Source organism: Chaetomium strumarium (genome assembly GCF_033439665.1).
Source record: "Chaetomium strumarium strain CBS 333.67 chromosome Unknown B0T15scaffold_3, whole genome shotgun sequence".
In the NCBI taxonomy this organism is placed as follows: domain Eukaryota; kingdom Fungi; phylum Ascomycota; class Sordariomycetes; order Sordariales; family Chaetomiaceae; genus Chaetomium; species Chaetomium strumarium.
Genome location: NW_026944431.1, coordinates 1,579,074 through 1,600,901, shown reverse-complemented (window position 1 = coordinate 1,600,901; position 21,828 = coordinate 1,579,074). Strand labels below are relative to the sequence as shown.

Genomic DNA, 21,828 nt, shown 5'->3' with positions numbered 1-21,828 from the left:
TTCATCGTCAGCCCTAGCCAAGAGCCGGGAGGCTATTGCTTGCTGCGAACTGCATGCGTTGAAGAAATTGTCGGTTTGTTCGAATTCCTTTGCAGTCCAGGCACGTACAAGTCTTTGTCCAGCGACAAGAACCGCAGATACCTAGACTTGGTGACATGCAACATCTCCTCGCCAGCATGTCAATTGTCAAGCAACACATCCGACCTGCGTCACTTAGAGTTTCAGTCTCTCGCTGGCCCCTGCGCCCGCTTAGACCAGGTGGGTGAAGATCGAGTGTGCATGGTCAGAGCGGGCCTGTTCACCATCATCACCGTGCCATCGGCGCACGTGTGGATCTCCGATGCGACCCCGATGCCGACGTCGAGCCCTGCCAGGTCCCCGGGGAGACTCCCATGTGCCCCGGTCCACCCTGGGCCGCATGAACGAGGGGTGCAGTTGTCTACCGGGCTCACAGCTACCGATCCTCCTGCGTCATGCTTGGAGCTTGGGAAGGGACATCACGCAAGTCGGCAGTCACGTTCCTCTTCCAGGATGCAGTCACCTGCGGCACCAACCTTCGTCACCGCCAAGGAACCCCTCATCGTACATCTGATTGCCCTGTGGCTTCCCTGTCGAGAACAAACTTCTCCTCTTCCCCTTCTCAATGGTTTCCGTGGACGCAAGAAGTGTCTTCACCGCAGTCAACCCTTGTATCAACCAACCCACAAGAACTCTGGCGTGTGGGGTCCATGCCCGCCTGACGACGCTCGTTCCCTCACCCAGCTGCAGAGTAGTCGTTGTCTTAATGTTAGATTTAATACAGTTGTCGTTATTAGCCCATTTTATACTTCATTGCGGCCTCAACAACCGTCTTCTGATCTGCTGGACAGCACCGAGGGACCGCTTCCGTTTCCAATATCGACTTGCCCCGACTTGAAGTGCCCTTGATTGTTACCCTGGACCAATGGGGCTGGACCGGGAATTGGTGAAAGAATCGGGGGTGGACATGTCTCGAAGCAACTGGTATGAAGACATGAGGCGGCAGGATGGGAAGGATCCATTAACAAGCGCCCCGGGGCCTCCAGCAAAGGAGTTGCCGCAGAGGCCGGGGCCTTTGAAGCTGGAAATCCCAAGTCGAGGCGGAAGCCCATCTCAGCCGCCGAACAGGCCACTTCCGCCGAGGCCCGTGGCAAAGTCAGCACCAATCTCAAACAGATCACCACCGTCGCGGGCTCGCTTGCTATGGCCGCAAGCACCTTTAGCAATGAATCCTCCAACAAGACCGGGCACGGCGGCAACCCAGACGTCACGCACTCCAGCTTCACGAACGTTTCCTGGGTCGACGAAGCGGCTTTCCTGGACGACAATTGCCTCAAAGAGACGAATCAAGTACGGGCAGGGGAAGTACGGCCGGGTTGAGCTGGTGCCGCAGCCTAGTGATGATCCCGATGATCCCTTGGCAAGTTTTGGTCTACATTTTGATGAGAGCCGTGACTAACAAAGTACTGCAGAACTGGCCTGTATGGAGAAAGGAACTCAACTTCTGGTGCATCCTGCTCATGGTTGCCATGACTGGTGTGTTGAAAACGATATTTTTGACCGTGAATGCCCAGCTTGCCGAGAACCTCAAGGTTTCCTACACAGCAGCCGTTGCCTTGACCGGTGTTCCACTGATCATCTCGGCCGTAACCGGATGCATCTGCCTCACTGCCTCGAGGATATGCGGCAAGAGGCCGCTCTACCTGGCCTCGCTGCTGTTGGTGCTTATTGGTACCGTATGGAACACCAATGTTGGAAGCAGCTATGCCCAGTCCATGGCCGCCAGAATATTCCAGGGGCTTGGTTGGGGCGCTTTCGACACGCTTGTTTTGGGGTCGATCCAGGACACTTACTTTGTGAGTCCAGGATATCGTCATGGCCCGGATTTGCACCCAGTTGCTGACCTTTCCAGGAACACGAGCGCGGTCTTCGCGTTGCCATGCACTCCGTCGTGTCCGTCACGACAACCTGGGGACCTCCCTTACTCGGTGGGATCGCCTCCCAAAGTCCGGCTGGTGTCAGCCTGCAGTTCGTGATCCTCAGCGCTTTCTTCGTGGTCGCCGTCCCCGCCATGGTCCTCGGGGCGCCGGAAACGACCTTTGATCGGACTTCCGTAGCCGCCGAAACTCCCGTCACGGCGGGTAGCCAACTCAAGACCTCCTTTCCACTTCTCCCGCGCCGCCGACTTTCCATCGAAACCTTCACGGACTACATTGTCAAACTCAAACCCTATGCCTACCGCGGGCCGGCAGACTCAACCATCCTCCTCCAAGTGCCGCGCGCCTTCATCACGCCCACAACAGCCCTTCTCGCCATCGCCTCCTTACTGCCCACCTCCTCCCTCTGGGGCCTCGCCTCGTCCCTCTCCCTTTTCTTCCAACCCCTCCCTTTCATTCTCTCCTCAGCAGCCGTCGGCTCACTCTTCACCGGCCCCTTCCTCCTGGCCACCGCCGTCGTCGCAGTCCCTGCCTTCCTCCCGCGCTGGCAGCAGCACACAAAGTTCACCCCGAAAAGCCACATGCTAGCTCTAGCGTGCGGCTCCTCCCTAGTCTTCATCGGCATTCTCACCTTTGGCCTACACCTCGACAAGGCCATGACGCCACCACCGCGGCCCGACGACAGCACGACAACGACAGGCCCTTCCATCTTCGCGCTCGACTACTTAGCTCCTCGCGTTAACCTTCCGGCCATGAGCTTCGTGCTCGGCCTGCTTGGGGCCGGCGCCCACGTCCTCGCGGCCACTGCCGCCCCGCTCATTGCGCAGAGTACGGCCTTTACCGGGTCGAACCTTGCCGTGTCGACGCGGAACACGGCAGACATGACGGCGGGCGTGGCGTGCTGGCGGACCCTGATGGCGGGTGTGTTTATAATGGCCGTGCCGAACGCCGTGTGGTGGTGGGACGGGCTCAAGGCGTTCTGTATCGGGATTGGGGTTGCACAGGTCGTGGTTGTGGCGCTTGCTGGGGCGGTGTGGTGGTTTTGCGGGGAGCAGATCCGGAGGTGGGATGGGCGGGTTATGGGGCTGCTTGACCTGGAGAGACTGAAGAGGACGGGCAGTTTCTTTGACGTGGATTAGCAAGGTTTTTTTTTGGCGTGGTTATTTCTGTAGGGATGTTGATGAAAGTGATGTCTTATGAAGATGAAGAGCTTCTCGGTGGGACCTGACCCGTGTTGGATGAGATGACGAGATGGATCATGTGGCAGCGGACCTAGGAGGCCTGGCTAGATTGGTATCGCACTAGGATATGGAAGTCGTTTGTTTTCTTGCTTATACGGCGTGATAGGCGAGGCCTCTGGTATCATGACCATGAACATTCGTTTTGCACCCTTTTTTGGCGGAGGACACACTCAATCTTAAACGTCGAGCTACTTTCGTGGACTGTCCGCAGCTCATCTATATAGGCACTTCTACCTAACTTCCCGTAGAATCAAGCACCGAGGGACCACCCACTGCTATGGATACCCAACGACTCTGTCATTGAGCCTAATGTTACTGCCTGTAGGCAAAATGCAATTGTGTCGAGCCTTCTGGAAATATTGGCATGACGTTGGCTGTTGGGCCGTGTCAATCAAACACGGGGAAAAATATCGGATGGACTTGCGCTGACATGGTAAGGGGGGATGGGACGATAGTGCATATGACCGTCTGAAAAGATCAGATGCAACTCTCACCGGATAATCCTGTTCGCCGTCAAGGGGTAGCACGCTACGAAATACGAGGAGTCGGGACCGCACGGGAAGTAATTTCACATCTTAACTCTGAAGGAGGCTGATCCTCATATAGAGTCGCTTTTTTGATGCTATCACGCTTTTTACATACTACCGTAACAACCCATGGTACGCCTTACCCTTAATGACAACAAGAGAGACCGAGTGTAACCCTTCAATAGATTCCGACAAATACAGTGATCCAGATCAAGCGCCTTCGCTTAGTATCACAACAAAAAGACAGACATGTTTAATCTGTTTGCAAAATGTCATTATCCACGATGCTTGAATCAAGCCAATAAAAAGGTCGTCGCGACACAGCCGAAGACGGCGGCGGCGGATTATCAAGGAGAGAATGCTCCTAGCTCCGCTCGGTGACGGTCCACCGCCGCTTGTGGCTGCTCAAATCTCGAAGACGATCCGCCTCGTCAGGCGGTCTGGGAGTGCCCCAGAGACCGCTGGACCCAGAGCCAAGCCGTTCCGAGTCAGGCCTCGGAGACCGCTCTTTCGAATCCGCCGCGCCGTCGAGCGCGCCATCACCATTGGCGCTGGCAGGAGGATTCTGGACCAAAGAGGCCTTTGGACCACTCGTCGAAGCCGCCTTGGAGTCGTTACCAAAGTTTAAGAGCATCATATCGTCCTCCTCATCTTCCAATTGCTTCGAGATCGGTGACCAAAGCCCAGTGCGCCCAAGGTTCGAAGGTCTTGTCGACGTAAACGATGTCACCCCACTTCCAACCGTGATACCGCCGGTGCTGACCGCAAACGAGAGACGAGGGACTGTCGCACCATTATTGGAGCTCTTCCTAAGATTGCTCAGCGCGATATTTGCCGACGAGGTCCTGCTCCCGGGGCCGTCATTCCACGAAAAGCTGTCCATCGAAGTGGAGAATGATGAGTGACGGCTGCGGGCAGCATGCAATGCGCCTGATAAGGATGGAGGCCGCGACGAAGTTGGAGTCTCTGTGGGAGACCGGAGGTGATCTGTGTTAGCGAACAGCTCAAGATCGTAGAGCTCGTGAATAGGCGGCGTATCCCTCAACTTGTCTGAGGAACGTGGATCGGGCCACCTGCCGATGCCCGAGGTATCTTTGCTCGGTTTGTGCACAGCCATTGTCAGAGAAGCCATGCCCACGTCCATGAGGACGGGTTGATGGGTAATGGCTCCGATCAAAGCGTTGCAACCAGCTCCATGGGAGACGAGGATGACGACAGCTTCGACCTCCACATCATCATCGCCATCCGTGGCGCTATCTGCGGGCTCCCTCGTAACAGTCTTGGTAACCGGTCGCGTTGGATTCTCTGCCGTTGAATACCAGTCCACTAGACTCTGCACACCAGCGCGGAACCGCTTGTGCATGGCTGGCCATTCCTCGGGGAATGTACCACCGTCCCCCCAGTCCAGCGAGCTTCGTGTGGAGTCCCACTGATAGTCGACCGCGACACAGGCGTCTCGAGCGTGCGAAACATACCCCGGCGGGATGGTGTTGTTGTTGCCAATGGCATAGTGAGGAACAGGTGATACGTAACCAGGCGTCGCTGGTGACGCGGGCGGGTTCTGGACAGCCTGTCCATCCCCGCTAAAACCTCCCATGAGCCCCGACCCATTGAACTGGCTCTCTTTGCGCGGGGAAGGTGAGCTTGTCCGGACTGTGGGGCTCCAAAGCTGTCCCTGAGAGTTAGAGTGTGTGTGCGATACGAAACTGGGATAATGGGTGTAGTCTTCTCGCCGGAGGAGGTCTGCCTTGGCGCTAGCAAGCATCATGACAGACTCAGGCGGCGGGGTGATCAACTCAAAGTAACTTGGCGATAGCCACTCTCCGAGGAAGGCGTCCAGGCGCAGTACGGATTTCCGGATCTTCACGGAGGGATCGGTTGTGCCCCTATCGCGCAGATTCGTGACGAGAGTTGGTCTAGATGGGGCACCGGAGGTAGGTGCTGGTGAAGATGAAGCGAGCTCGGGGCTCTTTGTTTCGAAAGGAGTGGAGTCCTGAGCAAGACCTGCACTGATGGCGATAGACGTTTGAATGCATCGCAGGAATGGCGAGCTGTGGAGTACCACTTCGTATCTCTTGCGCTTCGGTTTCATAGATGGATCTGCACATTGGCTGGAGACGCGTTCCTCCTCCTGGATTCTCTCCCGTATTATGGACGCGATTCGCACACCCAAGCTCTTTGCTTGCTGCCAGCCGCTGTATGTCAGTGGAGGGTCGTAAGGTGTTGGCGATGAGAGATGCCACTGCTTGTCGGCAGCGTCGAGTCGATAGCCATGCCTGGAAGTTTCGTCAGAATCGGTACATAGAACATGACGTCGACTGAAAGCTCATGGCAGTCCATGCTACGCAGATAGTTGCTCACCTGACCACGAAAAGGTAGGCCGGAGGGCGGCCCATTGCTGCTCGATATATCTGTCTTATGTGCTTGAAGTTCGACGGTGAAGGAAGTGACGAAGCCTCGGTACGCAGTTGTTGAAGCTGTTCTTCTGTGAGTGGGGTGACCGGGACAAAGACCCGGGCCTCGAGAATCGCGGGGAACTGTGAACTTTAAATGGGAGATTGAGACCCCGGTTTTTCCACGCGCAGTCGGTTATGACGTTACGACCGAGGGATCACGGTATGGCAAGATCGTACGGTCACAATGGTGCTTGTCCAGTTCCTTTCCATCCGAAGTCGTGCTTCAGATGGTCTGGTGGCCCCAATGCGCAAGAAAACCGTCAGTTGAGCTGTGGTCGTTGGCCGTTGTTAACCGTGGTTGCGTTGGGCGTTTGCAACGCACGGGGGCGGCGGGGACGAGCTGACAGGTTCTGCAGGGGATTCGCGGTTGGCAAGCCGGGATGCAAGAGGTGGGTCCACATTGAATATTCGTGGGGTAAGTTACGGCTTCATGTAATTATTGTGCCTCAACGTATACCGGTGCCTGCTAACTGTTACCGAGTTTCATAATCTAGGTATCTTCTGAATGAACCGGTATCCAACGCCGGAATTGTAGTGTATGGAAGAGTAACAACAAAACAGCCCGATCCTTTTACGCGAAGTGGTCGGTAACTAGGTAAGGTATCCTCAATGTCACATGCTCTTCAGTCGAGAAGTTACTCCCACTTGGCATCATGGGCCCGGGCCGCTAATGTGTTCCACTCGCTGCTGCGGGTCGCCAAGCAGTCAGGGCCCAGTTTCAGCTTGTGCTGGCTTATGTAAGAGCGAAGCATGATACTGTTGTGGATTACTATATTGCAACACCCCGGAATTATCCGTTCCTACCCTCAATAACGACTTCCTCATACACATGTGCTGATTACCTACCCACGACATTCCAGAAGCCTAGGTAGCGAATCGTCCCGGCGGCACCGATGGACGCTGATAACAACAGGTGACAGCGTCTGAATTTACCTCGAACGGGCCACCATTCTCTTACACCGTCGCGATAGCCAAGATGAAGCCGTTCGGCCTTCCAGCGCTTATTACGGCTGCGCTGCTGGCGCTCGCGACGCCCCTCGGAGCCGAGCACACCAGCAACTGGGCGGTGCTTGTCTGCACATCCCGCTTCTGGTTCAACTATCGCCACTTGGCGAACGTGCTGTCCATCTACCGCACCGTCAAGAGACTCGGCATCCCCGACTCGCAGATTATCCTCATGCTCCCCGACGACATGGCTTGCAACCCGCGCAACGCCTTCCCCGGGACCGTCTACTCTAATGCCGACCGCGCTGTCGATCTCTATGGGGATAACATCGAGGTGGACTACAGGGGCTACGAGGTGACGGTGGAGAACTTCATCCGGTTGCTTACCGATCGCGTCGGAGAGGAGATGCCGCGGAGCAAGAGATTGTTGACGGACGACCGGAGCAACATATTGGTGTACATGACAGGGCATGGCGGGAACGAGTTTCTCAAGTTTCAGGATGCCGAGGAGATTGGCGCCTTCGATCTGGCCGACGCGTTCGAGCAGATGTGGGAAAAGAAGAGGTGCGCTGAGAACCAACAACTACCCCTATACCGTGCAGGGCTTGAATGCTGACCGTCTCTAGATACAACGAGATCCTCTTCATGATTGACACGTGCCAGGCCAACACCATGTACAGCAAACTCTACTCTCCCAACATCATCGCGACCGGTTCCTCCGAGTTGGATCAATCCTCGTACTCGCACCACGCCGACAATGACATCGGCGTGGCCGTCATCGACCGATACACATACTACAACCTCGAATTCCTGGAAACAGAGGTACGCGACACGAGCAGCAAGAAGACGCTCGGCGACTTGTTCGACAGCTACACGTACGAAAAGATCCACTCCAATGCAGGCGTCCGCTACGATCTGTTCCGCGGCGGGGCAGAGGCCGCGCGCAGGCGGTTGGTCACAGACTTCTTCGGCAACGTCCAAAACGTCGAGGTTGACGGGGTCCAAAACACGACCGCTTTGGAGGAGGACCTGCTATCCTTAAGCAAGACGATTGCCGCGCTTCATCGGAAGGCAGATGAGCAGGACGCTGCGTTGAAGACCAATGCGACGGGAGAGGACAAGAAAGAGGTGGTTCGGCAGAGGAAGGTGCAGGTTGCGAAGCCGCTGACGGATGAGAATTGGTGGACCAAGAAGATGTATGGGGCTGCGGCTGTCGCGGGGTGTACGCTATTATGGGGACTAAGCTCATACCTAGAAGGCCCTGGGAGGTGAGGTCGAGCGGTATGCGAAATCGTATTGAAAGCGCTATGAAGCGCAAAGGACGCGGAGAGCTCTCTGTAGGCAATATACCATTACCACTTTGTTATTTAATTGATCCAGAGGATGAAGCAGGGTGTTGATACTCTAGGAGTCGTGCAAGTTGATGAGGTGCAAGTGCAACTATCAGCTGAAATATGATGATTTAGCGAAGGGGGTTAGGGTTCTGAGCGTTCAACGACACCAGTGGAGCGTTCAAGTTAGATTGCACGAGTCTTTCACACGTTCCCAACAACATCAACAACGAGATTTTGAAGGGATGATAGCTGAAAGTCTATGTGACGATAATGCAAGCCTTATATCTTTCATATAACCCTATATTACCACCCATAGTTTTTAAAAGTCCCTTACGATGAATAGCGCAGTCAACAAGCAGAAGAGGCCCAAAGTGAGTTCCATTATTTCCTGCATCGAAAGCGATGAAGCATGAACTTCGGCATCACTCACGGGTCTAGTAGCCGCTGGCTTCTTTATGGAAGATTTTCTAACGGAAGACCTGAAGGTTCTCCCTCTTCGAGAGATTACTCTCAATTCACGCCCGCTGGTCAAGCGTACCATACAGTTCTCCTGCGACGGTGACCTGGCCGTCGCTGCCGACGACTCGGTCCATGTCTTCGTCCCGGAGTTCCCAGATCTCTCCCAGCGCAGAGAAAAGATCAAAGCCCGCGCAGACGGCTATCGATTCCGCAAGGACGAAATCTCGGACGATGAGGAGGACGACGAAAATGGGGGGCCGGGGGGTTACAATCGCCATAGCCTTCGCGCACAGTACTCGGAGGGCAGCAAGCACATGCCTGTGTCATTTCCGCCCATAGATCCCCGCGTCAACAGAGAGCTGTTCATCATCCAAGAACTACCGTTTCCATACGAGAGTGCTGCCGACGCTGACGCCCGGAGTCCCGGCAGCGCCAGCGAAGGGTCTGTGGACTCGGACGCGTACAGTTCGGAGGACGAGGATGGCGAGGGCGCCGGGTTGGGATCTAACCGACCTTTCGGTGCCGGCTATGGTCCCATCACCGGCGTTGGCAGCAGCATGAACCATGTTGTGTGCATTGGGTGGTCTCCGTCCGGATTAGGCGTCAATCGCCGGCCCATTCTGGCCATTTTGACGGGCTCTGGGACACTGGGCATGTATGGAGATGGCAGCAAGTCTGCCAATATCTTACCACGCGCCAACGAGGGCATGCTGCAGCGCCGCGAGCTCAATTCCTGGATTTTCCTCTGGGGCGTGGGCGAGCGGCTGGTGGTGCCGGGACAGCAGACCGAAGTAAGCGAATACGTTCGAGGCTTTGCATGGGCCAACGAAATTGCACCGGGCCAGGCGCTGCTTGCGACCGTAAACGACGTGAAGGAGGTGGCCATCATCAGCGTGCAACTAGTCTCGGGAGCCGATAAGGGCAAGTCCATGGAAGACATGGCCTTCCGAATCGAGGGCAGCGAGAACACGGGCTGGATGGTGCGAGAGGTCTTACGCTTCAAGGCGGAAGGACCCCATGATGCCGTCGAGGTAAGCTATCCGCCTGGAAGCTGAGACAACTTCATGCTACTCACACTACCGCTAGCCGACGGATTTGGACTGGATCCCTCACGGCACCTCCTACGGTCTGAGATGGGGTCCGTGGTTAGAGACTGGCAACGCCCGCACTTGCGTTCTCTCCTTTGTCGACCACAATTACGTCGGCTTCCGAAAAGTCACGATCAGGGATTCTTGGATAAGAGGCGAGATGCCCAGTGTTGAGGTTGAGCCCCAGGACACCTATGGGATTTGCCTACACTTATCAGTCGATGCGTTTGTCGAATTTGAGGACATGGTATGTTAACAGGCTTGAGCCTTCAACGCCTTTCGGTTGAACATAATTGTCATACTAACAGGCCCAAGATCTGGACCCATGGCCAGTTCAGCTCCTGTCGCGGCCTGATTGCGACCGGCTTTGAGCTGAAACAGTTCGACGTCGCGCTCTCTGAAGGGGCGACGGGCCGGCTCGAGAAGCATACTACTTTGGATTGCGGGACTCTGTACCGTAAAGACACAGGCCAACTTTCAGGAAACCCCATAGTTGGTATGCCTTTCCGTATAGCGGTTTCTCTCTTACATAGACTAACCGTCTCAGACCTTGTCGTCCACCCTCCTGACCCTACTCGCCCAACGCCGACGCCGCTCTACACTCTAATTCGTATGTCGGCCACTACCACGACGAAAGACTGGTACCAGACAAACGTCCCTGCCCCAAGTGGTCCTGCAGAAGACCCGCGGCCACAGTGGGTCCGCACCATCGCACAAAAGCTCGAAGTCCAGGTCCCTGTCGACCTGCACTTGACGCACGGGTACGATGATGATGAGAGCGGTTCGGATGCCTCCGCTGCCGAGTCCGAAGACGAGGAAAGCGACCTGGACATAGGCGGAAATCTCGACTCGTATGTGGACGAGGACGCCAATGGCGATGACGACGCTGCAGCCCTCGAAGTCCCCGAGATCCACCCTCACCGCGTCCGCCTCCACGGCCTCACTCTGTCCCCGGGAGGCGGTGTTGCCGCAGTCCTCGCGAGCAACCACAGCACGCAGCACCCGGAGCGCGGCGGCTGGCACACGGTGCGCTCGAGCGTGCTGTTCGGGTACCAACCTCGGCGACAGCGGCAGCCGCCGCAACATGCCCGCTCCCCACAGCCCGACCACGGCGTCCCAATCGCCCCGGAGTTCATGGCCATTGCGGGGAACAACACATCCACCGGAGCCAGCACACGCTACGCCCGCTTAACAACCGAAGCAAAGCTTTTTGAGAGCCTGTACGGCGGTGGTCCCCAGGTGCCGGGTGTGCATTACCCAGCCAGCACAGACACGACCAACTCCAACGAGATCCGAAACCTCTTCGCGCCCGCCCTGGCGAGCCAGACCTGCGACTTGTGCGGGCACCCGATGAACATCCGCAAGGCAGCGCTCTGCGGATGCGTAAACGGGCATTTCTTCGGAACATGCGCCACGTCGGGGCTGGCGGTGCAGACGCCCGGCGCGACGCGCAGCTGCGGCGCGTGCGGGCTCCGGACGATGAGGGCGGAGGTGCTGGTGGCGAAGATGCCGGACGAGAGCAAGGAGGAGGTCAGGAGGCTGGTTGGTGATGGGTTGTGTGGTGCTTGTGGGGGGAAGTTTCTGAGCTGATCAAGCTGCTAAACTGGTTATGCTCCAGAAAATCTTCCCCAATAGCCCCCTCTAGAGTCTAGGAGGAAGAGATCTATGATGAATAGAAAGGAATGGACCATTTGATCCCAACAACCACACGAGGAACGCAAGCGCAGAACAATGTCCAAAGTCAAATGCTCATATGCAAAGCGCTAGACTCCTCGCATTCTAGAGCGCAACATTTCATGAGGACCTGCGAAGAACAAAGCATCAGGATGGTGAGGCCAACCCACAACACCAGAGAAGACAAGCGGGAGGAAAGATGTCCAGGTACCAAGCGGCAGGCAGCATGCATGCAGGTCTATATTCTAATAAAGGAAACACAAGCACGCCACCAGTACCTCCATGCCGTTATTAGTTGAATACCTTGTTCATCGCCTGGTGCGCCAGCTCCACGCCCAAGAAGGTCGCCGCATTCGCCGGCACCGCTCTCGCCAACGCCGGGCCGAAGCCAGGGAAGAAGGCCTTGAACCCGCCCTGCGCATACAAGCCCCTGACGACACCGCCAATCGTGACGTTCCCCTCGGCGGTCTGCAGCCTGCTCTTGACGGTGTCGACGGGGAACACGGGGATCCACATGGCCACGCCGGCGGCCGCGCCGGCGCACGTCACGGCCGTCAGGCTCAGCTTGCCGCTCGCCTCACCCGTGACGGGGTCGCGCGGCGTCAGCTTCCGCTTGATGTACTCGTACGCGGCGAAGTAGGCGGCCGAGCCGGGTCCGTCGCGCGCCAGCGTGGCCGCCGATCCGCGGAACACGGACCGCACCCCGCCCTCCTTGTACAGCTGGCGCACCACGTCCATGCCGCCCGAGTATTTCGGCTTTTCCCCGGGGGCGAGCTGCCTTTGGCCCTGCACCTGCAGGATCACCTTGACGCGCTCGAAGGGCGCCGTGATGGCGGTCATGGGGATGGCGGAGAAGAAGCCCGCGGCCGAGATCTGCGCGATCGAGAGGGACCCGTCGGGCGCAACGGTGCTTGTCGCGCGGACGATCGACTTGCCTAGGTCGTAGCCCCAGAAGGAGACCGCGACTGGAATTCAGGCGCTTGATTTAGTTTGGGTCATGGCGAGGTTAAGGGGGCCAGAGGGGAGAAAAAAGAAAGAAAAGGGGGCTTACACATGGGGGTGACACCCACCAGCGGCGCGCTCACGCCCGCGTAGAGACCCTGCCGCAACCCGTCCTTGGCCACGCTCTTGCGGACCACGTCGAGCGCGCTGGAGTAGACGCCCTTCTCAGCCGTTTGCAGCCGCACCTTGACCAGGTCGAAGGGATGGCCGACGACGACGGCGCATATGCCACCGAAGCCGCCCGCGACAAACGACCTTAGCTGCGACAGGCCCGACGATGCTGCTGCCTTGGCCTCGGCCTTGATCTCGGCTGTCAATTCCTCCTTCGTTTCTGGGATATGCGGCAGCTTCTCAGCGACGGCGGACGGGAGGTGGGACTGCAGCTTTTGGTTGACCGCCGCGCCGGCGGTCTCTGGTTGTGGTTGTGTTGGCGCCATCGCGAGTGTCTGACTGTCTGGAGGAGAGTAGAATTGGGTGGTTCAAGAAGCTTGCGCTATCTTGCGCAAGCACAGTGTTTCCCGGCGCGCGGTGTCAGTTCAAGTGACTCGAAAGCCCACTGTGCTCTGTATCGCGTTGTTTCAAAGACGGATGAGCAAGTGGTGGTTCGGGCTTGAAGCTACAGTGTTGCGTCCCTTGGCTTCTGGGTTCTGGAAGGGTGTTGGTGGGATTTTGATATCTCACGGTTCGTCGCGTGGGTTTAGCCACGGACGTCAACCCGCCTGGAGTTGCAACCTCGGCATAAAGGAAACCGCAGCCCCACCTTGGCATGGGGGATAGAATTCCGTGCCGGACCTGCGCTTGCGCTTGGGCCGAGAATCCAGGCCTCACGTCGACGTGACATGGTAGCTGTTTTCAGCCTCAGCGAACCGTTTTTGGATCTTGACAATCCCGCTCCGATATCGTGTAACATCTCGTCGCGTTTAATTCGATCCGATTTCTGGTCGCAACCGTCGGCTCCCTGATTTGATCCCAGTGGAATGACTGCCCCGCATCTCAGTCGTCTCGGATTGTCTCTTCGCGTGGGGCAGCTCAGAGGCACGCCTCGGCGATTTCCATGCTGGAGAGGCAAGGCGGCCACAGTGGAGTAATCCGTACAGTACATGAATACACTACACTAGACCACCATATTAGTGCATCTGCATCGGAGAGACGGGTGATGGCTCACGAGATCACATACAACGTCAACCAGGCGTTGGAGTCACCCAGCCAATGCATGTGCGACTGACTGATCCCGCTACTGCGATTCAGGGCCGTTCAAGTGCTGCCCGGTCCACGACTGACGACTCCACGTAACGGTGCTTACCTATAAAATAACATGTAACTACACGCCAAGACCCCCGCAGCGCTTTGGAGATTTGCATGTGATGCCCGGATGGGTGAAGGGAAGAACGGGATGTTCCAGCTGACTATATGACTAACTACCAGGTATGTAAGTACTAGTAACTGATCCACAACCAAGTAGTTGCCAGTACTGAAGTTCGATGCGTACGCACTACAAGGCAGATGCATCATGTACCTATTGTCCCTTTGCTGGTTGGGAACTCACCATATCATAGGCACCGTCGGATCCGGAGAGATGGTCACCGGGAGGAACTACCTGATTGAAGGAAAGAACTCCCCTAGTTCTATATCGTCGGTGCCAGAATCGTAAACGACCCTATACTTGGCTCGCTCTAGGAGGAGGATAACCCTACGAAAGGTGAGGTAGTCGGTTCAGTACACCGTATACGGCCTAGTCGGTATCAACACGTTCTTTGAACCTCTTTCCCTTCCGAGTATATCTGTAACATAGAACGCGCAAGGTGCAAAGGTGCTCGTCATTGGAAAGGTTCCCCTGTTCCACCTGACAAGTCAGACCTGTATCGATAGTGTTTGGGGCCGTTATTTCGAGAGCACGTCAAAACAATAAAACCATCCTGATGACCGCTTCACATAACCCGGGGCGCCGGGTAGTCCTATCTATCCAACTAGGTACTATAGTCACACTTTGCGCTAATCTCACGATGACCATGAGTGTGATTAAACAGCTAAATACTTGTCCAGGACTCCAAGGGAATGAATGGAGAATGTTCTGACGACACCAGACCATCCTCAGAACAGCTTACAAGCAGTACAAACTACAACGTCATGGTTAGCTCGATGAGGTCCTTGAGCCCGGCCCTTTCTTGTTCTGCATTCATGACGTCGGTAGACCACAGGGCTGAACAGGGGTCGTTAATAAGGGCCTTTGGAACCCAGGCACGGCTCCGTATTTCCACAAGTCATGGTTGGACCTTGGGGTTATGTAAGTGCAAGGGTCTCCAGCTATCTCGCAACACAGGGTGTGACAGATCGGATCTTCCGAAATTGCTTGACTTGTAGCATGCTTCTCCCAGCTTCCCCATCAGTTGGCATTTTCCACGAAATTGTGATTGTCTCTGCGCGCATGACTCCCTCGTTAGTGTTTGTTGGAGGAGGGAAAGCCACCCTTGGCATTGGCTTGGAAAGAAATAGACAGTGTGGAGTTGTACGGAAGTAGTGTAGTGTAATCTTGTCACCAGGCGGAGATCAGAGGCTCAGCCGTACCTAGTAACAGCGCGAGGGAATTAAAAATTTAAGCTTATGTAGGTGTAAATCAAGACTTCAACGGGCAGCTCTGTTCTTCTTTCCTGACTCCACTGCACGATGAATTTCGGAGTCTGGAGCCTAAATGATGAGACGGAGCAAAGCTGTCAGCTTGTGAGAAAGCTCTCGCTTTGTGTGCCGTAGTTAATTACTGAGCCGCAGTTCAGCTGCAGCCCACTGCCTGCCCGAAACAGCCACGACTGCGAAAAGGGCCAGGGTGAGTTGTCAAGCTTTACAGGCTAAGACCGAGTCGTCTTAGCGCTCGCGAGCCCCGTCAGGTCTCTCGACGTATCAGATGAGAGCATCAGGCCGGATATGGGCAAGTGTGCACGCCCAGAACCAAGGCTCAGATGAGGCGGATCCGCCTCCCCTTGCACTATCTCAAACTAGATGCTGGCAGTGTGCATCGCGGAGTCCGCATCAAGCCCCGGAGATGGAAACCAGGCCGGGACCAGGGCGCGGTGACGGGCTGGATGCCCAATCTCGCCCGGGAAAAGGCGAACGTGACGGGCTTGGACGGTCCAGACTCTGCAGACGGTTCATATAAAACCCATCGAACTTTCGTGGACTGATTTCGTCGTTCTTCTGCTCCTTTTCCCATAGAATCCCCCAAGCTCCCGAGGCCCAACTCCTGGAACAAGTCTTCAAGCCACTTCTTTCCCATCCGACCTTTCCTCCCAAACACGAAGCCAGCCAAGATGCTCTCTCAGACGGTGCTCCTGACCCTCGCGGGCGTAGCGGCCGCCAACCTTGCCCCCGGCGGCCACCTGGCGATGAAGCGCGAGGTGCAAGCGCGCCAGACGGACAATGCCGAGTACGAGTACGGGTCGGAATGCGCCGACGCCATCATGTCCATCTACTCGGCCATGCCGACGCCGCCGCCCGAGTACACCGACTTCGTCGCGACCGCCGACCCCTGCCAGACCACGCTGCCGCCGGCCTTCTCGAGCTACGAGGCCGAGATCGTGTCGTGGTTCTCGGAGAACGAGGCGGCGTGGAGCTCCGCCATCGCCGAGTGCCCCGAGTACGCCAGCGCGGCGGACAACGTCGACATCGGGTCCTGCACCGACTCGGCCGACAGCGGCTCCGAGACAGGGACCGGCACCAGCGATGCCGATGACAGCGAGGGAACGGGCACGAGCGGTGCGGACGACAGTGAGCAGACTGGCGGGTCAGGTTCAGGCTCCGGCTCCGGTTCCGGTTCTGGTTCTGGCTCGGGCTCGGGCTCGGGCTCGGACAAGGGGTCTTCCAGCGGCAACAGCAATGGCAACAGCAACGAAAACAGCAACGGAAACAATAACGGCAACGGCAACGGCAACGGCAACGGCAACGGCAACGGCCCCACTAAGAAGAACGCCGCTCACCGTGAGACCGGCCTCATTGGGACTTCCATTGCTGCCGCCGCCTTCCTCGTTGTCGTCGCTGCCCTCTAAGGGAGCTGCTTTGAATATTGTGGGAGGATGGATGCATAGATGGTTGCTTACCTGGGACCGAACGTACTTGTACATAACCTTTCGCGGAATCTGGGATAATAGGAGTTGCCTTGGAGGTATGGCGCACGCTTAATTCTAACCCGAATCCTGTCTTCCAACGTTCCTTCTTGAACACCTCCATGGCCAAAAGAAGAAAAAAACAAATCCGGAACATCAACATAAGGAAGAACCAAAAGAAAGGAAAGAAATGGAATAAAGGTCCTTTTGAACAGTTGAACGTTGTAGGGTACGCGTGTTTGGCTTAGACGGAACCTGGGACTACCTGGGACCGGTCTTGAGATTCTGGAAGTTCTACCGTCCGAGTGGTGATAGTCTTTGTGGAATTACCTAGCAAATCGATTGATGTAAAAGTCGTGATACCATATGTGCGTGTGACGGTGTGTCAACTTCGCAAGTCCGGGTCCCCGTCCTCCAATTACAAGAATCATCGCAGCGAGATGCAGCGTGCAACCACTTCACTTACTATGGATGTTCCCCGCACTTGGATCGCGTGACGGCGTCCAACAAGAGTTGAAGGCACAATTGGATAAGACCAGGCTCCTCAGTAGCTGCGTTGTGGATGGCTCCTTCCGCGTTTGCTCTTCCACCTTTCCTTTAACAGAAGCCGGGGCGCGACTTGAAACTGACCAACTCCTAAGCCGCGACTGACCATTATCTCGTACGGACGATGCAACATGGCTGCCATTGGTGAGACGCTGTATTCTTTTCCCTCACTTCTCTCGTCCTAAGCATGTCTACCTCACGACCGAGTTCACGTGCTGAGTCCTGACCGATGCCTTATCTAAGACGGGATCACGCGCTCGAACCAAGATGAATACCCGTCCGCTGCCGACGTGCGGAAGATGATGGCGAGACATCCCCTGCCTATTGTGCTTGACGGAAGTGTTCCGGAGGAGGCCAGAACCGGCAACGGGCCAACCAGGCAGGCACTCGTTATGTTGAGAAAGCTGAACGCGGCTCTGGCCTCGGATGATGCCAAAGCCCTCGAGAACTGCTTCCTTCCGGGCCAGGCCTACTGGAAGGATACCCTGGCGCTCACATGGCACTTGCGCACCTTTACCTCGCCTGGCGTCATCGCTGCCAGCTTGCTGCAAACCAAGACGTTGAGAGCTCTGGTCGGAGACATCAAACTTGAGGGAGACGCTCAATTCATACCGGCTACACCTGTTCTTGTAAGTCAGTCGGGGGTGTGAGACAGGCGATATTAGACGATCTGTATCCATAGCTGACTACTCGCGTTGTCCTGTGCAACAGCAATTCATTGACTTCAGCCTCCTCTTCGAGACCAAGTCGCCAGCAGCGAGATGCAGCGGCAGGATGCTTTTGTTGCCCGTCAAACAAGCTGGGACGACGGAGTGGAAGATCTGGATCCTCAGTACCTGGCTCGATACTCTAGACGGACATCCGGAAGACGAGACATTACTCCATCTCCCGGGCAGAGAGCTGAACGGCCTCGAGGACTTCACAACAGACGTGTTCATCATCGGAGGCGGAAATGCGTAGGTCGCCAGGGTTCAGCCTGAAATGATTCAACGGGTATGATTGTCTCACTGACACCGTGTCCGTAGCGCCGTTGCTCTAGCTGCACGCCTGAAAGCCATGGGCGTTGAGAGCGTCATGGCAGAGCGGAATCCTCAGCCGGGAGATAACTGGGCGCTCCGCTATGAATGTCTGAGGTTTCACGTCCCGACAGAGTATGCCGACCTACCTTACATGCGTAAGCCAGTCTAGCCAGATGATACCGTGCCCTCATCGGCTGGTATGTGGTACCTGACTTGCAATCTCCAGCATACGACAACGAGCTCCGAAGTCCGCACCTTCTCTCCCGGGACGAGCTTGCGGAGCAGGTCCGACGATATGTGAAGACTTTCAATCTCAATATGATTACTTCTGCCAAGATTCTGTCGACAGCGTTCGACCAGGCGGCCAAGCAGTGGCTCATCAAGTTCCAGACACCGACGGGCCAGCACACCGCCGTCTCGAGACATCTTGTTCAGGCCACAGGAATCGGGTCCCGGAAGCCCTATATCCCGCCTATGGCGAATGAAGACTTGTTCAGAGGCATCGTTCTTCACTCAGCCCAGTACCGGAGAGCAGCCGAGCTACAGAAACAAGGGGCCAAGGTGGGTTCTATCCCAGTGGCAAATGCAACTTTGCCCCTTACCTTGGGCTCATGACCGCTAACCCCTTCCCAACCCCTTAAGTCCGTCCTCGTAGTCGGTTCAGCGAGCACAGCTTTCGACGTTATCCAGGACTGCCATGCCGCGGGCCTCCAGACCACCATGGTCGTCCGGTCCCGCACCTATATCCTCCCGCTGGAGTACGTCTGCGACAAGCGCGGCCTCGGAGCGTATGAGCGCGGAGCGGAGCTTTGCGACAAGCTCTTTATGGCAATGCCGACGTGGGTTGACGCGCATCTCGCCTGCGGCTTGTTTGCACAATTGGCGGCGGAGGAACCAGATCGGTATTCAGCCCTCGCCGCTGCCGGCTTCCCCTTCATTGACAGCCGTCACCCGGAGGCCGTGCTCGCCCATCATTTGGTGGAGCGAGCTGGCGGGCACTACATCGACATCGGCGGTACCAAGCTGATAGCGGAGCGCCGCGTGGGACTGAAGGCTGGCGTCGAGCCTGTGGCCTACACGGAGACGGGGCTGCGTTTCTCGGACGGCAGCACTGCGGACGCGGATGTGGTGGTGTGGTGCACCGGCTTTGCGGACAAAGACGCCAGACGCACTGCGGCCGAGATTCTGGGTGGCGGAAGCGCTGGGACGCGGGATGAAGTTGGCCCCAACGTGCTTGGGCCGGTAGAGATCGCGGCCCGGCTAGATGCCACGTGGGGCGTCGACGCCGAGGGCGAGATCCGTGGCATGTGGAAGCGTCAGTTGCGCGTGGACAACTACTGGATTATGGGCGGCCACACGCAGCAGCACCGCTGGTACTCGCGGATATTGGCGTTGCAGATCAAGGCTGAAAAGGAGGGCATACTGCCGCCCGCTTATCGGGATTCGCCGGGACAGGAATGATTAGGGATCGGTTGAGCTTGGGATGATCTTGCCTCCGAAAGACGCTGTTGAGTTTTACTAGCAAATGAACTAGGTACCCGGGTAAGTGGTAGTAAGCCCCAATATGATGCATTTTTGCCGAGTGAGCCAGCACATACGACCATACCTGGTAGAAAATACGGGATCCCGTCCGCTCTCCCTTAGTCAAGCTACCAAGGGCCGAACCAGTACTCAGGTGGGTGACCACTGGGGAATCCTCGGTGTTGTATGTTTTTGCCTATTTTTTTTGCTTTGACCTTTTTCGTTTCCAATGAGCAGAAACGGCGCCTTGACCTATCAGGTCCAATACCTAGTTGTGTGCGCTGCTGCGGCTAGGTTTGGAGATGCTTGAGCTGTTGTTGGTGGCATGTGAATTCCATGTATGATGTGGCTTACCTACCTACCTACCTAGGTACTTGTAGGGCATATCATATATAGAACGAGGTGACGGGGTCGCGCAGGGTCCGGGACACACATCTCACTTGACAAGCGCATCAACGCTTGCTTTCTCTCTCCACTCACAGCTTGCTATCCTTCCAGACCGGTTCCCTCCTCTCCACAAAGCTCTTTACGCCCTCCTTCATGTTCTCCCCGCCATCGATCCGCCCATACATCCCCCTCTCCAGCACCTCCGTCCCCATCTGCGGCCCAATTCCCTCCCACCCCAGTCTCAGCCCCTCCCTCGACGTAATCACGGAATCGGGCGAGTTCGCCGCAATCTCCTCGGCGAGCTTAATGGCCTCAGCCACGGCCTGTCCCTCCGCGACCACGAAGTTCACAATCCCCCACTCCCTCATCTGCTCGGCCGTGTAGCCCGTGCGGCCAAGCAGTGCCATCTCGGCCGCCCGCTGCCTGCCCACCGTCCTCACCAACCTGGGCAGCGCCCCGGCCACCGCCACAACGCCCCTCTTCACCTCGGGAAGCCCAAACCGCGCCCTTTTCCCATCGGCAACAACCAGATCACAGTTGATGACCATCTCCATGCCCCCGCCAAAACAGAGCCCATTGACTGCCGCAATCACGGGCTTCTTGCCGGTTCGGTTCGACAACCCGCCGAATCCTTCCTGCGACCAGCGCTCTCTATACCTCGCCGCCTCCTTCTCCTGATGCCGGGCATCCCCGTCGCCGCCGCCGCCGCCGCCGCCTCGTTGGGTACTACTACTACTAGTGCCATTGTTGGAGGAGGCGTGCGTGGCGTCCCACTCGCGCAGATCGGCCCCGGCGCAAAAGGCCCGCGCGTCCGCGCCGCCGGTGAGAACGGCGCACCGCAGCTGCGGTTGGGCGTCGTACCACGCCCAGAGCGAGGCCATGGCCACGTGCTGGAAGGAAGGGATGGCGTTGAGGGCGCGCGGCCGGTTGAGCGTCACGAGCAGGACGTTGGGGTGCGGCAGCGATAGGAGCACGTTGGGCACCTCTGGCGGCGGAGAGAGGGTTGGGGAGAGTGTCATTTTTCTTTTTGAGTTGAGTAACCGAAGGTACGGTAGGTTTGATGATGATGAGGTGGCAAGTTAGAAAGAAGCGTGGATGGATGGATGGGTGGCGTTGATTTGGGGATGCGACTTGTCGGAGCTAGTTTGATTATTATTCAAATCGAAACAGATCCATGCAATTGATTGTCTGATGTCTCGGTGTTTCGTGAAGAAGAGCGAAGAAAGTGTGTACTAGTAGAATTCATTCAGTTATGAGTTATAGGTTCTAAGTGATACCCGGCAATGCGGAGATGTTCCCCTCACTGAACGAGCCGCGGCCCTGTCGTCAGTTTGTTGGGGTAGTGTAATAATAACCTGGAAAGGAGCAAGGATCTTCAGTTCAGCCGAGGCACACAGGGAAGCTCAAGCCCCGAAATGGGAACCTCGACAGACAAGATGACTTCAACAGCTTGCAAGACCACTAAACGACTGTAGCTTAGACATCCTTACTACTAGTAGCGCTCGAGTATCAGAGCTCAAATTCACTGCTCTACGGAGGTACTAGGAGCGGGAGCGTCAAGATGACATGACATTCACGCC

General features: G+C 56.6%; 7 protein-coding genes across 7 annotated transcripts; 4 read left to right on the top strand and 3 right to left on the bottom strand.

The window, feature by feature from the left end:
• Positions 1 to 842: 842 nt before the first annotated feature.
• On the top strand, positions 843 to 3,283 carry B0T15DRAFT_152303 (major facilitator superfamily domain-containing protein). Its single transcript, XM_062862012.1, has 3 exons — positions 843 to 1,438; positions 1,491 to 1,874; positions 1,931 to 3,283. Exons 1-3 carry the CDS (start codon positions 944 to 946, stop codon positions 3,092 to 3,094), a joined length of 2,043 nt encoding a protein of 680 aa, XP_062722552.1. The 5' UTR covers positions 843 to 943; the 3' UTR covers positions 3,095 to 3,283.
• A 471-nt stretch (positions 3,284 to 3,754) lies between these two features.
• Positions 3,755 to 6,497, bottom strand: B0T15DRAFT_413273 (uncharacterized protein). Its single transcript, XM_062865420.1, has 2 exons — positions 6,085 to 6,497; positions 3,755 to 5,999 (listed from the first exon to the last, which is right to left on the bottom strand). The coding sequence occupies exons 1-2, from the start codon at positions 6,117 to 6,119 to the stop codon at positions 4,088 to 4,090; spliced, it is 1,947 nt and encodes a 648-aa protein (XP_062722551.1). The 5' UTR covers positions 6,120 to 6,497; the 3' UTR covers positions 3,755 to 4,087.
• On the top strand, positions 6,364 to 11,650 carry B0T15DRAFT_492295 (gpi-anchor transamidase-like protein; the record flags this gene model as incomplete). The annotated part of the gene is made up of 8 exons (XM_062866852.1): positions 6,364 to 6,438; positions 7,093 to 7,688; positions 7,751 to 8,346; positions 8,900 to 9,948; positions 10,004 to 10,252; positions 10,321 to 10,501; positions 10,553 to 11,547; positions 11,624 to 11,650. 8 exons carry the CDS (start codon positions 6,364 to 6,366, stop codon positions 11,648 to 11,650), a joined length of 3,768 nt encoding a protein of 1,255 aa, XP_062722550.1.
• A 132-nt stretch (positions 11,651 to 11,782) lies between these two features.
• On the bottom strand, positions 11,783 to 13,248 carry B0T15DRAFT_152175 (mitochondrial carrier domain-containing protein). Its single transcript, XM_062862010.1, has 2 exons — positions 12,731 to 13,248; positions 11,783 to 12,644 (listed from the first exon to the last, which is right to left on the bottom strand). Exons 1-2 carry the CDS (start codon positions 13,116 to 13,118, stop codon positions 11,971 to 11,973), a joined length of 1,062 nt encoding a protein of 353 aa, XP_062722549.1. The 5' UTR covers positions 13,119 to 13,248; the 3' UTR covers positions 11,783 to 11,970.
• Positions 13,249 to 15,983: 2,735 nt separating this feature from the next.
• Positions 15,984 to 16,718, top strand: B0T15DRAFT_394712 (uncharacterized protein; the record flags this gene model as incomplete). The annotated part of the gene is made up of 2 exons (XM_062864745.1): positions 15,984 to 16,342; positions 16,538 to 16,718. 2 exons carry the CDS (start codon positions 15,984 to 15,986, stop codon positions 16,716 to 16,718), a joined length of 540 nt encoding a protein of 179 aa, XP_062722548.1.
• Positions 16,719 to 17,452: 734 nt separating this feature from the next.
• Positions 17,453 to 19,801, top strand: B0T15DRAFT_492292 (uncharacterized protein; the record flags this gene model as incomplete). The annotated part of the gene is made up of 6 exons (XM_062866851.1): positions 17,453 to 17,465; positions 17,565 to 17,950; positions 18,033 to 18,277; positions 18,347 to 18,495; positions 18,567 to 18,901; positions 18,983 to 19,801. The coding sequence occupies 6 exons, from the start codon at positions 17,453 to 17,455 to the stop codon at positions 19,799 to 19,801; spliced, it is 1,947 nt and encodes a 648-aa protein (XP_062722547.1).
• Positions 19,802 to 20,057: 256 nt separating this feature from the next.
• B0T15DRAFT_431625 (ClpP/crotonase-like domain-containing protein) lies at positions 20,058 to 21,563 on the bottom strand. The gene is made up of 2 exons (XM_062865739.1): positions 20,976 to 21,563; positions 20,058 to 20,897 (listed from the first exon to the last, which is right to left on the bottom strand). The coding sequence occupies exons 1-2, from the start codon at positions 21,265 to 21,267 to the stop codon at positions 20,338 to 20,340; spliced, it is 852 nt and encodes a 283-aa protein (XP_062722546.1). The 5' UTR covers positions 21,268 to 21,563; the 3' UTR covers positions 20,058 to 20,337.
• Between the last annotated feature and the right edge of the window lie 265 nt (positions 21,564 to 21,828).

Coding starts and splice junctions, on each gene's coding strand:
- B0T15DRAFT_152303 (XM_062862012.1), top strand. CDS start 944: ATGGGGCTGGACCGGGAATTGGTGAAAGAATCGGGGGTGGACATGTCT. Junction 1,439..1,490: donor ATGATCCCGATGATCCCTTG/GCAAGTTTTGGT, acceptor AAAGTACTGCAG/AACTGGCCTGTATGGAGAAA. Junction 1,875..1,930: donor CGATCCAGGACACTTACTTT/GTGAGTCCAGGA, acceptor TGACCTTTCCAG/GAACACGAGCGCGGTCTTCG.
- B0T15DRAFT_413273 (XM_062865420.1), bottom strand. CDS start 6,119: ATGGGCCGCCCTCCGGCCTACCTTTTCGTGGTCAG. Junction 6,000..6,084: donor GCCTACCTTTTCGTGGTCAG/GTGAGCAACTAT, acceptor CGAAACTTCCAG/GCATGGCTATCGACTCGACG.
- B0T15DRAFT_152175 (XM_062862010.1), bottom strand. CDS start 13,118: ATGGCGCCAACACAACCACAACCAGAGACCGCCGGCGCGGCGGTCAAC. Junction 12,645..12,730: donor GGTGGGTGTCACCCCCATGT/GTAAGCCCCCTT, acceptor CCTGAATTCCAG/TCGCGGTCTCCTTCTGGGGC.
- B0T15DRAFT_431625 (XM_062865739.1), bottom strand. CDS start 21,267: ATGACACTCTCCCCAACCCTCTCTCCGCCGCCAGAGGTGCCCAACGTG. Junction 20,898..20,975: donor CAATGGCACTAGTAGTAGTA/GTACCCAACGAG, acceptor CGAGGTATAGAG/AGCGCTGGTCGCAGGAAGGA.